The sequence below is a fragment of the Perca flavescens genome, chromosome 8 (genome assembly GCF_004354835.1).
Source record: "Perca flavescens isolate YP-PL-M2 chromosome 8, PFLA_1.0, whole genome shotgun sequence".
NCBI lineage: Eukaryota > Metazoa > Chordata > Actinopteri > Perciformes > Percidae > Perca > Perca flavescens.
The window spans coordinates 2,487,347-2,504,198 of NC_041338.1; the positions used below are offsets into that span (position 1 = coordinate 2,487,347).

A 16,852-nucleotide genomic window follows, 5' to 3' on the forward strand; every position below is an offset into this window, starting at 1 on the left:
TAAATGCATGCATATTTTTTTTTACTGTAAAGATAATTTTCTGCACTTTTCCACCTTTATTTGACAGGACAATTAGTTGAGAAAGGGGAGAGAGGGGGGGGAGAGACATGCAGGAAATCGTCACAAGTCAGATTGGAACCCTGGACCTCTGCGTCGAGGCACAAACCTCCAAGTATATGTGCGCCTGCTCTACCCACTGAACCAACCCGGCCACCATTTTGTTTCTTTTGCTGCAGAGATTCAGTACAAAAAATGAATGACCCATCTCAGAGTAGCTTTATAGAATGTACAGTTTATGAAAAAAAGGAGACAGAGACAGAATTGTCCTGGTACTCCTCTTCCTCTCCCTCGTGAAGGAATTTTTCTTATTTTCTGTGTTCATCTACAGTATATTGTTCAAAAAGGTCCTCTTTTACTCTACTACCATATATGATCATGCGATTGAAAGAACCTCAACACCTGAGTGTGTTTCCTAGAAGGGAATCAGCTGTGATTGATCTATGTATTTGCACAACTTCAATCAGCTGTTTCCAATAAATGCATGTATAAAATGCAGGGGATATATTTGTGTTTCAATTTACAATTTGAACAGCTGTTCATTTTGACTTTAGCCTATAAGTTAGGGTTAGAACATGATGTTATCTGTTCTGACATACAGTGTGAAAGCATTTGGCAGTATGATCCATTGTTTTGGTTTTGGTGGAGCTTGTGTGTAAAAGAAGTTTAAGCATTTTAAATTTGTGTTAACTGTATGCATTTTGTGTCAAAACAACAATAAATGAGTCAATTGTATAGCCTACACAGACGGATGTTGTGTTAACTGCGTTAAGAGTTTAGGAAAGTTGTTAAAAGTATTGAAAAAAGTGTCATAGTGATCGTGAAAAACTGTAATATTTTTTTTGTGGGGTGACAACTCATTGTTATACACGTGAACTCCTCATTAAAGAACTTAATGAAAAACATGTATTTTCATTTATTTCCTTGTGTATCTTCAGCTGAATTTGTTATCACATCAACAGAGAAGTTTTGATGTTAATATTCAATTTTAATAAATGCATTACTAGAATAAAATGCTGTGTTTCATTGTGCAGTGAATACTTAACTGTTTTGCCAACATAAGAATGTATTTAGTTTGCTGTGTTAACTGTTTTGGGAGCTGTTACCTGAGTTTGGAGAAATGTACCAAATCGATTGAGAAAAACTGTATACTTGATCACCAATATACAGATTACATGACATTATACACTGAATATACAGTATAAACTAAAGACATGTAAAAATTACTGATAAAACAGTAAATAAGTAATTAAAGTGAAACACAGCACACATAGCTTTGAGGGGGATTTAGATACAGAATCACAACAATATGTGCGGATGTTGAGATGTAGAATGTCTTTAAGACATCTTAAGGTGATACTGTAAATCCAAATTTTCATTACTGCTGTCAAAGCTGGGACCGGCTTTCTGATGAAAAGCAGAGGTGTGCCACAACAAAGTGAAATGTCTATTAAATGGTTATTTTAAATGATGGTTATGAGTTATGAAAATGTTGCCAAAACTGTTTTTGTCTGGTCTTTTGAACTAGTGCTTTTACTTCTTTCATCTGTCTCCTGCTGCGGTCATTATTCATAACTAAGACAAGCAGAAATAGGAAGAGGAAGTTTTCAAAACTAATGTTCAGAGTTAGGCGTGAGGCTAACACAGTGTGGAAGGAAGTGAAACCATAATGCATTTACTGCATTTGAAACCATGACAACATCCAACCCAACACAACAAACTTGTATCTATCTATCTAGCTCAACAACACTCACACTCTGTACAGGAACATACAGTATAATGCCAACAACAGTTTAACACTTGTATGGTGTAGTGTGTAAATGTAAACAGGAAAACAATGCTTACGCCACTTCCTACAGATAAAGCGATCTTGATCTGGCATTTATAAACATAAATGCAACATGCATATGTCTATCATACTTGATAAAATGTGCAAACACAAGAGAGTGAGCTGTGAGTGATATGATGCAGAGGAAATTAAAAAATAAGTTCAGATATGTTGAAGAATAAAAAAAAAACAATCATTTCAGTTGTTAGCCAATTTCACTGATTGTATGTTTTTTGTGTGGAGTTAACACAGTGATCTGTAAAACGTTAATCCAAGGTTCATTTATATAGCCTACTGTACTCAACTTTCATCTCTTTTTGTTTTATTCTTTGTCTTCAGATTGGAGGCATTTTATGCCATATTTTAAAATCTGATGTTAAAAAAAAACTGTATATTATGGTCTTTAGTTAGATTTAGTCTTTGTAAGGTACAGTGTTAACCAGGTTGTCCAGTACCAGTTTCCTGCGTAGTGTGTGTGACTGATGCTTTATTAGGTGATGATCATATGTGGAAGTGTCATGTATGTGTTTCTAATAGACACAGTTTCACCTAACAGAATGTATATCATTACTCAGTTTGTTTTCTCTGTCTACAAATTCTTACACTCTGGCTCATGTCTGCTTTTATAGAATTTTTAAATATATATATTTTTAATTATTTTATTATGGAACACTTATTAAGCTGCCTGCTGCTTTATTAAAAAAAATTGAAAATTAACTTAAAGGTACAATATGAAACTTTTCTGCATTAAAATGTCTAAAAACGACCATACCTATGTTATATATATATTTTTAAGTTGTGTAGTTACACTATCCCAAATGTTTCCATCAAATGGCAAACCCAGAGAAATCTGTTATTTTATTTTCAGACACATCACATTTCACTTCAGTGGCATCATATAACCTTTCACCATCAAATTACTCGTAACTTCCGTCAAAACAAAGGCACCCAGATGCTACGTTCGAGAGTAATTGTAAATCATACAATGTCACAGAAAAAAATACTGGTAACAGTGCTTTTTCTGCCAAAAGGCATCATTTTTGTGATTAATTACATGCCACTTTGCAACACAGCAGAAACCTCATTTATTGATACAGATCAATATTAATCCAGCTTAATGTTACTACAATGTATGTGCTGGTTGACAAGTAGCTAACGGTAATGCTAGCTAATGCTTGGTGGATAACATTATAGGGTTACAACATCGTTTAACATGCTCATAAAGTTATTAGTATGATTGTTTTGACCATGGATAAAAGCAGCACTGCGCTAACCCACAAATAAGTTCACTAGTAACGTTAGCTGTGTTACGGTTAGGACAGAACGGACCCAAATGCAGAACTCAGCACAAATCACTTTATTAGGGAAAATGGGTAAGTGAGTGGGGGAGTGGGGAGGTGGATGCCAGAGGGGTGAGCACAGGCAAGGGGCTGAAACCGGGAACAGAGGCACGGGGAGACCGGGTCTGAGAACTCGACGGGGAAGTACTGGAGCGCGGAGAGGCGAGGGCTGAGGCAGGCTGGTGCAGGAAACCGTGAGGGGGAACTGGATGGAGGAACCAGCTGACTGGAGGCAAAGTGACGAGGAAGGCAATGGCTGAAACAAAAAGACAGAAAACGGATTACAAAGATACAAGCAGAAGAACACTCAGGGGAATTTGCAGAAGCTTGAGACGCGTGTCACCAAGTTGGCAGGAGCAATGATCAAGCGAAGGTGGTGAGTCAATCCGGGGTTTATATACTGGGCTTGATTGGAGTTGATGGCCGGCAGGTGTGTATGGTGGGAAGAGCGGTAGTGAGGAGGCGAGCAGGTGTGCGCAATCAGCTGGCTGGCACAGGCAGGAAGGGAGGGGGGAACACAGAGAGAAACAGAGGCAACACAAACTGACAGCAAAACATGAGGAAAAGAAAAACAGAAACTCACAGCCAGCCGGACTCGAACCACCACAAGCTGTATAGATAGAAGATTAATCTAATGCTAATTTAGCCAGCTAGCACACTCAGGTCTGCCTGCCTCACTCCCCCGGCACAAAGAGACTTCATTCGGGATGATAGCTGACAATACAGCCAGGACATGTAGCATGGTGCTTACGACGCTAACGGAAGTTTAATGAAGCGTCGGGAAACAGAATATCAGACCCAGGCATCCTAGTCACAACATTGGCCATACATAATGTCTCCGTAAACGCTAACGCTGTTTGTACCGAAAATCTCCTCGCTGTCGAAGTTCTCCCCCCTTCGCGTTTAGCTGTCTTTACAGTTAGCTAGGTAAATTAACCCTACAAAAGGTGGGATAAGCACCAAAATGAATAGTTAAGATTACAGAAAAGTGAAGGGGGAGCTCGGGCAGCTGGGAGATGTTCTCCACCCGTCTCTCAGCCTCGTTGAGTAGCGCTAGCGTTACAACAAACCCTGTCTGCCCGGTAAAATCCAAAGGTGACATTGGCATGTGAAATATACTGTGATAGTGTGGTTTTAGCTGGCTAATGATTAGCTAGCAGCTAAAACCTGTTAACGTTAGCCGCTAATGTTAGCTTGCTGGCTCACTAGCTAACTGGTCAGCTAGCTACCAATACAGATTGAATCAACAAAAACGTAATTATGTTGGGGAAACTGCAGCCATTTTATTAGCATGAAATGAATAAATGTTACTAAATGTAACGTGAATAAACTTGAATGGGTAAATTTGTCCGTGAACAGATGCATTCTAATCGACGATAGTGTTTAGCGACAAAAACTCCCATAATTCCACGCAACTTCCCAATGTCATCAAACATTACAATCCATTGTTTTGGTTGAGAGACCCATAGCGGCAGAAAGTTACATATTGTACGTTTACAGTTTTTGCCTATTGCTTACACACTTTTTTCAGAATTTGGCTCATTATGTCAAAACTCTACACACAAGCCAATCAGACATAGCACTTGGAGATTAATAACTAATCTATGACAAAATGAAACTTAACTAACACTCCTTTCTAAAAAATGAAATTCTTGCAACAAAACCATACACACAAGCACCATTTGAATTACTCTTTGATATCACCAGCAACACACTGATGGGCTTTATATAAAACACTGCAGTCTTCTGTTTCAGTTTCTTTTTTTTATTGTCATTTTCTCAGACTCAGTCTTCTGTAAAACTCAAAAGTAGAATTTCTGCAGTAATCAAACAAGAGTTTTTACAAAAAACAAACATTCTTACAGAAATAAAGAAAAATAGAATCACAAATCATCAAATTTAGCAACAAAACAAAAATAAATGTGTGTGAGTGTGTGTGTGTGTGTGTGTGTGTGTGTGTGTCTGTGTGTGCGTGTGTATGTCTGTGTGTGTGTGTGTGTGTGTGTGCATGTGTGTGTGTGTGTGTGTGTGTGTGTGTGTGTGTGTGTGTGTGTGTGTGTATGTCTGTGTGTGTGTGTGTGTGTGTGTGCATGTATCTGTGTGTGTGTGTGTGTGTGTGTGTGTGTGTGTGTGTGTGTGTGTGTGTGTGTGTGTGTGTGTGTGTTTGTGTGTGGTGGGGATCTGGCCACGTCAGACTCCTCTCTTGCTCTCTTTGTCCTCCTTTTATTCCAACTCTCATTGCCTCCATGCTTGCAAAGTTCTCAAAATGGCTTACCTGCGGCCTATTTGTAGTGCTAAAGGTCAGACCGATAGGTGTTCCGTTTTCTGTGAAAGTGTTTTCAGGTCTGTATGTAAGTGCCTACAATTGTGTGAGTGTTTTCCCAATGACAACAGGAGATTTCGTTTTTGAACAAAGTGTCTAATGTAAGAAAACATGTGTAGTGTTTCGCAATAAGTGTGTTAAAGAATTGCAAACAAAGTGCAAATTTGATAATGTGTCAAAGCTATGGTTACACTGTCTTTAAGGAATACTACAAGAAGTTTAGGTATTGAGGCTTTGGTCTAAGCATTCGTTTTTAGTGTGTAAGCAATGGGCAAAAACTGTAAACAGCCACAGTAAAGCATCCTAACCTATGCAGACACATTCTCCCATCACAATGTATCACTGACTGTACAGGACAGAGTACAAACAGTAATAAACAGGATTGTGCTCATTTCTATTCAATACCCTTTTTACACTTTTCCCATAGGTGCATGAAGTAGAATAAAAAAATATATAGTATATATATAGTATGTAGGTTAACGGGAGATGAAGTAATGGCATGATTTAGAGATTATTGTTTTCCAAAAACAGATTTCAGCGTGAGTAAACTAGTTTCTTCCTCTATCCGACCTCCTACTTAATCTGTCAACTGCGTAGTAATGTTTTTTTTTAGCTCACCCTCGACGGAGACAGGGACCAAAGAGGAAACACAGTTAACTGCTCAGACCACGCTGAACCTGACTTCTCACCAAATATCAAGCAGACGCAGAGGATGCAGCAAACAGAGGTATCTGATTATGTTAATGATTCACCGAGACCAAAGCAGAAAGGCAGTGGGGATGCTAATCAAACAGGTAATAACACACTTTATCAGTTATCAAGTGTACTAGTGGCATGGCCCACCAATCCTGTCCTTCAATACTGAAAAAGTGTTTACTGTTAAATATTTCATTAAAACCACGATCTAAATTTGAAATTTAAACTGAGATCATTGTGCTTGGACCCAGCCGGGTTTGTGACTCCCCTCCCGTAAACCTTGGTTCCCTGCAGCAATATGTAAAGCCAGTTGTTACCAATTTAGGCATTAAAATTGACAGTGATTTTAAGCTTGACAAGCAGATAAACATGGTGGTTAAATCTAGCTAAAATTAAACCTGTTTTATCTTTTAAAAGTTTTGAACAAGTGATTCATGCTTTTATTTCGACCCGTTTGGACTACTGTAATGCACTTTACATTGGCGTCAATCAAACTTCCCTTTCACGCCTACAGTTAGTCCAAAATGCAGCTGCTCGTCTGCTAACAGGAACACGGAAACACAAACACATTACTCCAATTTTGGCCTCACTCCATTGGCTCCCTGTATATTTTAGAATACATTTCAAGATTTTATTGTTTGTTTTTAAGTCACTAAATGGGTTGGCACCTCAGTACATTTCTGAGCTCCTGCACATTTATACCCCGTCACGTCTTTAAGGTCTGGGGATCAGCTGCGGCTGAACATGCCCAGGACCAGACTGAAGACCAGAGGCGACCGCTCTTTTTCAGCAGTTGCTTCCAAATTGTGGAATGACTTACCACCACACATTAAAGGTGCGCCCACCCTCCACACCTTTAAATCTCGTTTAAAAACATATTTTTATTCTCTGGCTTTTGATTCACCATGAGAGCTGCTGTGGTCTTCGTTGTCGCTGTCATTGTTGATGTTATTTTATTTATTTTGTTGTTCTTTTTGTTTTTGTTTTATATTTTTATCTCTGTAAAGCACTTTGGTAACTTTGTTGTTTGTTTAAATTGTGCATATAAATAAAGTGGATTGGATTGGATTGGATCTTTGCAGAGTCTTAACCAAAGTGTTTTCATTGCATCATTTACATGAACACACATGAGGCTCAGGACGTGAACTCTAGGGCTAACTTACAATTATTTTCATTGTCGATTAATCTGTTGATTATGTCATCGATGAATCAATTATTTGTTTGGTCTCTACAATGTCCAAAAATGGTGAAAATGTGGATCCGTGTTTCCCAAAGTCCAAGATGACTCAAATGTCTTGTTCTGTCAACAGCTCAAAGATATTAAGTTTACTGTCGCAGAGTAGAGAAGAAACTAGAAAATATTCACATTTAACAAGCTGGAATCAGAGAAGTTTTACTGTTTTTTCATTCAATAATTACTCAAAGTGATTAATCGATTTTCAAAATAGTGAGCGATTGATTTAATAGTTGACAACTTAGTGATTCACCATTGCAGCTCTAGTGAGCTCTAGTGTTAAATCCTGTGATGTCACAGGCGTAGATTTTGGGGGGGATGCTGGGGATATGTAGCCTTGTGAGACCGTCCTGATCTGGCGAGCTCCAGTTCTCCACTCACAGATCAGTCTGGCATCTTGAGATAGAGAACATTTGGAGCCGTTAGCCAAACGACCGGGCCTATTAGCGTTGGTTTTGAGGCGGGTTAGGTGGTGATAGACAGATGGTTTATCCAATCAGCTAACCAGTATTTTCAGACAGCGGTAGCCCTAATTCTGTTAGCCGCTTGCTAATGCTTTTTTTCTCTTGGATCCTTCTTTTGGAATATGGTCCGGGAACCTGAAATGGTGTCTTTTATTCCGAAATTCTCGTTACACGACGCTCTGAAAACTGCCAGTTCACACCCATGCAACGAGACGGTGCGGTGCATCATCTTGATAGCACAACGACTCTCTGTACTTCTGTCTAACTTCCGACCTTTCGGCTATTTTTTGTAACTATATATATAATTTGTTGCATCTAAATATCAATGAGGATAAATCAAATTGTTATTGTTGTGCTTATTATTATTTAGGGGGGCTCAGGAACATTTTGGGGTAGCTTCAGCCCCCCTAAAATAGGCCTAACAACGTCCCTGGCTGCCAGAGTGGTTATACATTGTTGTTGGTGAGTCTGTGTTGGTTTTGCAGAGAGAAGACTCTGCCAGGTGCTTCTCCTCAGCTTTGGGCTGCTGTGCGTCATACAAGCCATTCTCAATGTTTCTCTACGCCTGACATGTGAGTATGGTTTCTTCGTATTATGTAAGTTCAATGTGCTAAGACAGTTGCATCAACTGTTTTGCTGTCAAACTAAACTTGAACAAAATTTTGGTTTTAAATTAATTTAAAATGTATATCTTTTAATCAATGTATTTCCTATCAGTATACTCTACCCACTCGGACTGCAACGCAACTAATTTTAGTTACCAAGACCAGGTGAAGAAAGTGCAGAAGGATTGTGAAGGAGAGCTGCCTGGTCAGTGCAACAGATTACAAGAACGATTCAACGCTTTGACACTAGACAAATACCAGCTGGCAAACAGAAACACTGAGCTCAACAACATGATCAAGGACCTGCAGAGGGAGAGGGACAGGCTGAGGACTAGTCTGGAGACCGGTGAGAATGGATTAAGTCTTCTCACCTAAACTTTACTTCCTCTTCATTTCTTCCGCTCTCATTTGTTTCTCTATTTTTGTCAGTTTGGTCAACGTGACGTCTCCTGCTGACAACTCAGCACTTCCTGTGTTTAATGCAAAGAAACCATTGTTGGCGCTGAGAACAGAACAATGTGAAACAGCAAATATAAAAGTGTAACTCCATTGTTTTGCAGTGTCTGTTTTTTCTTGTGATTAACAATTTTTTTCTTTTTAACAAAATACAAAACAAACAACTCACAACATGAACAAATCCTCCCTTCCGTCATCACCACCCACCCCGACAAAAATCAAGAAAAGATGACACAGTAACTTCAATATTCCAGATCATTCTACAAAATAGTAACAAATTAGTCAATAAACCATAAACCAAATAAACATATGTATAAATGACAACACCGTAAGCCCATCATACACCCCAGCACAAAGCTTCTCAGGAGCCCTCTAGAAGTTCAGGTGCTTTCCCCATTTTCTAGTATAGACATCCAGACTACCAATCTGTTTATATGACATTTTTTCAAACGCCTTTGTAGTCAATGATCCCGAGTAGACAGGGTATTGAGCTGCTAGGTTCGGACACAAAAAGTAATATATCATCCGTATAAAGCATAATTTTGTGCACTACACCTCCTACCCACAACACCTGGGAAGTTAGTCTCCCCCCTTATGGCTGCTGCCAAAGGCTCGATGACTAAACAAAACTATCTTGCTTGCTAATCAGTGTAATAACCCCTTTACTCCTGCTAGACCCCACACTATGAAACAAATATCCAACCTATCCTCCACACAATTTTTCAGATTCCACAATCAACATATGCGTTTCTTAGAAAAGAATATCACATCATGTTTTATTTTTTTAAGACTGGACATAACCTTCCTCCTCTTGATGGGATTCCCCAATGCATTAACATTCCAGGTGGAGAAACATACAGAGCTTAAGTTAGACGACATAACTATATAATAAAATATCACAGCCATCTTCTGAGCACATTTGCTTTGTGTATTTCTTTGTGCATGTCATTATTTAATACAAAGTGTTTCCTACGTCAGTGGCAGCAGCTGGTCTTTTAAAGAGGGGAAGCTCATTTTCAGCCTACCTCATAAAAATTGTCCATTTATTTATAATAATAATAATAATAATAATAATAATAATAATTATTATTATTATTATTATTATTATTATATATATGTATATATATATATATATATATATATATATATATAATAATCTTCTCTGCGAACCTGAGGGCTGTGTTGTCTGGAGCTTTGTGCTCCTGGTAGGGTCTTCCAAGACAAAGTGGTCTCAGGTGAAGGGCCTGATAAAGAATGGTTAAAAAACCCTATGAATAAACGAGGTAGAGATGGAGTGACCCTGCCCTGAGGAAGCCCGGGGCCCCCGTCTGAAGCCAGGCCCAGATGGCGAGCTCGTCGGCGAGGGCCTGGTGGCCGGGTTTGCCACGGAGCCCGGCCGGGCACAGCCCGAAAAAGCTACGTGGCTCCCATCTCTCCAGCCCATGGGCCCACCACCTGTGGGAGGAACCGCTGTGGTCAGGTGCGCTGTCACATGGGTGGCAGTGAAGGTCAGGGGCCTCGACGGACCAGACCCGGGCAGCAGACGCTGGCTCTGGGGACGTGGAATGTCACCTCTCTGTGGGGGAAGGAGCCGGAACTGGTGGAGCGCTACCGGTTAGATCTGGTGGGGCTTACCTCTACGCACAGTCTCGGTTCTGGAACCATACTCCTGGATAGGGGTTGGACTATTTTCTTCTCCAGAGTTGCCCAGGGTGTGAGGCGCCGGGCGGGTGTGGGGATACTCACAAGCCCCCGGCTGAGCGCCGCTACGTTGGAGTTTACCCCGGCGGACGAGAGGGTCTCTTCCCTACGCCTGCGGGTTGTGGGGGGGAAAACTCTGACCGTTGTTTGTGCATAAGCACCAAACAAGAGTTCGGAGTATTCGGCCTTCTTGGAGACCTTGAGTGGAGTCCTGCATGGGGCTCCAGTGGGGGACTCCATTGTTCTGCTGGGGGACTTCAACGCGCACGTGGGCAATGATGGAGATACATGGAGAGGCGTGATTGGGAGGAACGGCCTCCCTGATCTAAACCAGAGTGGTTATTTGTTGTTGGACTTCTGTGCTAGTCATGGATTGTCTATAACGAACACCATGTTCGAACATAGGGATGCTCATAAGTGTACGTGGTACCAGAGCACCCTAGGCCAAAGGTAAATGATTGATTTTATAATCGTTTCATCTGATCTGAGGCCATATGTTTTGGACACTCGGGTGAAGAGAGGGGCGGAGCTGTCAACCGATCACCATCTGGTGGTGAGTTGGGTCAGGGTGTGGGGGAAGACTCTGGACAGACCTGGTAAGCCCAAACGGGTGGTGAGGGTAAATTGGGAACGTCTGGAGGAGGCCCCTGTCAGACAGACTTTCATCTCACACCTCCGGCGGAGCTTTTCGTGCATCTCTGTGGAGGCTGGGGGCATTGAACGCGAGTGGGCAATGTTCAACTGACTGAAGAAGGAGTCTTTCCAGGTTATCCCAGAGGACACCGGAGGCAGTTGCAGGGTACCAAAGGGCCCGAAGGGCTGCAGCCCTTGTTGTTAATTTCCCAGGTGGAAGTCACTGATGTAATTAAACAACTCCACAGTGGCAAAGCCCCTGGGATTGATGAGATCCATCCAGAAATGCTCAAGGCTCTGGATGTGGAGGGGCTGTCCTGGTTGACACGCCTCTTCAACATTGCGTGGAAGTCTGGGACAGTGCCAAAGGAGTGGCAGACCGGGGTGGTGGTTCCCCTTTTTAAAAAGGGGGACCTGAGGGTGTGTGCCAATTACAGGGGTATCACACTTCTCAGCCTCCCTGGTAAAGTCTACTCCAAGGTGCTGGAAAGGAGGGTTCGGCCAATAGTCGAACCTCGGGTTGAAGAGGAACAATGCGGATTCCGTCCTGGTCGTGGAACAACGGACCAGCTCTTCACTCTCGCAAGGATCCTGGAGGGAGCCTGGGAGTCTACATGTGTTTTGTGGATCTGGAAAAGGCGTATGACTGGGTCCCCCGGAAGATACTGTGGGAGGTGCTGCGGGAGTATGGGGTGAGGGGGTCTCTACTCAGGGCCATCCAATCTCTGTACGACCAAAGCGAGAGCTGTGTTCGGGTTATCGTCAGTAAGTCGGACTCGTTTCAGGTGAGGGTTGACCACCGCCACGGCTGCGCTTTGTCACCAATCCTGTTTGTAATATTTATGGACAGGATATCAAGGCGTAGTCGGGGTGGGAAGGGGTTGCAGTTCGGTGGGTTGGGGAGCTCATCGCTGCTCTTTGCAGATGATGTGGTCCTGATGACATCATCGGCCTGTGACCTTCAGCACTCACTGGATCGGTTTACAGCCGAGTGTGAAGCGGCTGGGATGAGGATCAGCACCTCTAAATCTGAGGCCATGGTTCTCAGCAGGAAACTGATGGAGTGCCTACTCCAGGTAGGGAATGAGTCCTTACCACAAGCGGCCGAAATGGGTTTCCTCAGGAGGGTTGCTGGCGTCTCCCTTAGAGATAGGGTGAGAAGCTCAGTCATCCGGGAGGAGCTCGGAGTAGAGCCGCTGCTCCTTTGCGTCGAAAGGAGCCAGTTGAGGTGGTTCGGGCATCTGGTAAGGATGCCCCCTGGGCGCCTCCCTAGGGAGGTGTTCCAGGCACGTCCAGCTGGGAGGAGGCCTCGGGGAAGACCCAGGACTAGGTGGAGGGATTATATCTCCAACCTGGCCTGGGAACGCCTCAGGATCCCACAGTCAGAGCTGGTTAATGTGGCTCGGGAAAGGGAAGTTTGGGGTCCCCTGCTGGAGCTGCTCCCCCCGCGACCCGACACCGGATAAGCGGATGAATAATATAATAATTATTATAATAATAATTTATAATATCCGTAAGAAGGTTTCATCAAGAGGCATGGGCATGGCCGGCCAGCAGTACATTTTCTTTGTCACAGCACTTCCAGTCAGCCAGCTAACTTTGTCATACCAGGAGAGCTGAAAAGACCTGTTCCTTTGCCCTACCTTTTGCACTAAATCAATCTTAAGTGTTGATTTAACCCTGCTGTTTAATTCTAAGTTTTCCCCATAGACTGTTTATTAATTGATATTAACAGTCTATGGTTTCACCTCGTAAAGAAGACTTTCAAATGGCTTTGCCAAAACCAGGTCGACAATATTAGCATTGTCTGCCATCGTGTTTGTTCACTGGCTAGTTCACCCCCACAACACTAGCCTAGCCTACTGTATGAATGAATTAATGAACAAACAATCTAACAAAACGATATTAAACTCGAAGGAGGAAATGATACCGTTTCAATTCCCACTGCAATACATCAACCAATGTGTCCCTGAGGAAGACACTTAATCCCTAGTTGCTCCAGAGGCATGCAACCCCTGATATATAGCACTTGTAATGCGCTTTGGATAAAAGTGTTCTCTTACAGTTTTTCACAATCGCTATGACACTTTTTTCATTACTTTTAACAACTTTCCTAAGCTCTTAACACAGCACAACATCCGTCTGTGTAGGGTATACAATTAACACATTTTTTGTTGCTTTGACATAAAATGTATTCAGTTAACACAAATTTAAAATGCTTGAACTTCTTTTACACACAAGCTCCACCAAGACCAAAACAATGGATCTTCACTGCCAAATTTACAAATACTTTGTAAATTGTAAAGTGAACAGCGGATCATATTGTAAATTGAAACACAAATATATCCCCTGCATTTTATATATGCATTTATTGAGAAACAGCTGATTGAAGTCATGCAAATAGATCGATCACAGCTGATTCCCTTGTAGGAAACACACTCAGGTGTTGAGATTCTTTCAATCGCATGATCATATGGTAGTACAGTAAAAAATGACCTATTTGAACAATATACTGTAGATGAACACAGAAAATAAGAAAAATGCCTTCACGAGGGAGAGGAAGAGGAGTACCAGGACAATTCTGTCTCTGTCTCCTTTTTTTCACAAACCGTACTTTCTATAAAGCTACTCTGAGATGGGTCAATCATTTTGCAGCAAAAGAAAGAAAATGGTGGCCGGGTTGGCTCAGTGGGTAGAGCATGCACACATATACTTGGAGGTTTATGCCTTGACGCAGATATCCAGGGTTCAAATCCGACTTCCTGCATGTCTTCCCCCTTTCTCTCTCTGCCCTTTCTCAACTAGCTGTCCTGTCGAATAAAGGCAGAAAACCCCCAAAAATAATCGTTAAAAAAATTTGCTAAACCCAACAAAACAAAAATATAGAGGCTTCAACAGAAACTGCAGTCCAAAACACAATCTATGATCAATACAGTCACTTTTGTCTGTTGTATAAGGGCAGACCTGATACATAAAATAATGTAGTTTCTGTTATTCCATGGGATGTTAGTGTTTTTTATGACATTGTGCTATGATTGACTAAATGTTCCTGTTGGGAGAGAACATGTGTTAGTGTTTTGGAAGAATTATTTGATTTTGAGACATGATAACATTGTTTTGGTAAACACAGTGTATTGTGTTAGTGAATTATTGTATTTTGAAAATCGGTGTTGGAGTTTAGTTTACAATGTGTGATTTTGAGCATGAAATTAACCGTTTAGCCAATCGTGTGTTGTAGGTGTGTTGGTGCGTTAAGAGTTTAGGAAAGTTGTTAAAAGTATTGAAAAAACTGTCATAGCGATTGTAAAAAACTGTAATACATCCATGGGCGTCACAAAGGTACAGGTCTTGGGATACTTACGTCAGCTTCTAGTTTTGTTGAGACTCGCCAAATAATTATTACTATTAATTAATTACTCTGGGCTGAGATTTCCTAGGAACCTTACCAAAAAGGCTCAGGATGCTGTAAATGTTGGTTTAATATGAAAATGGCTGGTGGATTTAAAACAAAAACAAAATTATTGAATGAAACATGAACATATATGTCAATGTATGTGGCTTGTTGATCTTTACATTGTTAGTTAATTTCCTATTCTGGCCAAAAATATTTCCATCCATAGATAAGAATAATGAAGTCTAACCTCTGAATTTCTTTTCAAAGTACACCAGATTTATATATTTAAATGTTAAAATAGAAAATAAATTCTTACAGGGGAGCATGTAATTCTTCCATTAGTAAGACATAGCATAAGTCCAAAAGCTACGAGCTACAGAATGAATGAATGAATGGTGCAATAGATTTTAAGAATTTATATATTGGCTTTGTGGATGTAAACAGTTTTTCTCCCAAATAATTATTAATGCTGTCATATTTACATTTGTTGACTTTACAATCATTTTTATTTTCCCCCAAAATAACAAATTGCCCATATGTTGTCCCAATGAAAGTCCAATTGTTAATTATGTTGTTAATTTGTGTTCTTTCTGTTTTCACTAAGCTCAAGGAGGATGGGAGTATTTCAGCGGTAGTTTCTACTACATTTCTTCTATCGACAAAACTTGGCAAGAGAGTAGAGATGACTGTCTTCAAAAGGGTGCAGACCTGGTGATTATCAACAGCAAAGAAGAACAGGTATGTGTGTGTGCGTGTGTGTGCGTGTGTGTGTGTCAGTCAGACTTAGTTTAAATAAACGTAAAAATGTTGAATGAAAGCAAAGATCAATGCGGTGGCAGATATATAGACATTGGTTTAATGGGTGTGAATGTTGTAAAGTGTATGTTATATTGTTTAAAGGTTGTGACTCTCTTTTTTAAAAAAGGATTTCACGACAAAATTGAAGAAGAGACTGTGGATTGGCCTGACTGACTCAGAGACAGAGGGGACGTGGAAATGGGTGGATGGGACTCCACTGACCAAAAGGTTCACACATTTTTACCATTTGGTCCATTCAAACTAAATCACTATCTTGTGCTTCTTGGGTTGTGTTCTCTGATAAAAGCTCTTTTTTTTCAGTTACTGGAATTCCGGGGAGCCTAACGGTGGCAAACGTGAAGACTGTGGGGAAATAAAGAATTTTGCTTCAGAAAACAGTTGGAATGATGGCAGCTGTTCCATTCAACTCAACTGGATCTGTGAAATGAAAGTCCGTCCATAACTCTGCAATCAAACCCACCAGACAGAAGACTAAGGATGATGAATATATTGCGGATACAATTTAGATCTTCTCAAAAGCAACCTGAATATGCTCATGTGGACACATCAGTAAAGTGACCAGTTAAAGGGGTGATAGAATGATTATATAGGGTATTTTACACTGTTCCTTAAGGTCTCCTAATGGGGTATGTAACATTGGTTGGGCTGAAAATTGCCCGAATGCTATTTTATTAGGCCCTTAACTACCCTGTGAATATGGCTCTATTTGGAACAAGAGCTTTTCTTCCAAATATGGTATGCTCATGAATATTCAGAATGAGCTACGTGCTGATTGGTTTGAGCAAACTACATGGGAGACTCGACAGCAGGTCTCATTGCAAAGTTATACATTGTTTGTCGGGCTATTACGTTATTAAATTCACTTCTGAGACTTTTTTAAGCGAGAAATCAACTATATAAAGCTCAAATATGGGACGTTTTACGAAAATTGATGGCTTATTGCAAATTTGGTAAGACTGTGTGTCGGAGTTCAGCTGCCGGTGCTGCCTGTGTTGCTGCCTCAGTGCACGGCCTGCCTTCCTTTACACACCCCGGCCTGCTGTGAGCTCCGTTACGGCTTGCAGCCCACAGCACTCCATACCCGCGCAAAATCACCGTTTTTGGCCGTGTGTGAGAGTGATAGCGCGGCCAGCGAGCTTGTTACACCAGCAATCTCTTACAACAGTTCCAGTTAATCTTGGCTGGCTGTCAGCATAACTAGCTATATTTACAGTTTGAATTTTTTCACGCCACTTATACAACATCTCCCTATAGGTCTTATAAAGCTAACAACGGTGTCCGATTTCAAGTTAATGAATTTTT

The 16,852-nt window shown here is 41.1% G+C and overlaps 1 protein-coding gene across 2 annotated transcripts; it reads left to right on the forward strand.

Annotated features, from left to right (window-relative positions):
* Positions 1 to 5,406: 5,406 nt before the first annotated feature.
* On the forward strand, positions 5,407 to 16,179 carry LOC114560276 (CD209 antigen-like protein C). Of its 2 annotated transcripts, none has more exons than XM_028585556.1 (6): positions 5,407 to 6,342; positions 8,428 to 8,514; positions 8,660 to 8,893; positions 15,336 to 15,469; positions 15,657 to 15,757; positions 15,851 to 16,179. In XM_028585556.1, exons 1-6 carry the CDS (start codon positions 6,261 to 6,263, stop codon positions 15,990 to 15,992), a joined length of 780 nt encoding a protein of 259 aa, XP_028441357.1. In that variant the 5' UTR covers positions 5,407 to 6,260; the 3' UTR covers positions 15,993 to 16,179. The 2 variants fall into 2 exon arrangements, with proteins under 2 accessions (XP_028441357.1, XP_028441356.1); XM_028585555.1 differs by lacking the exon at positions 5,407 to 6,342 and adding an exon at positions 6,931 to 7,079.
* Positions 16,180 to 16,852: the final 673 nt, after the last annotated feature.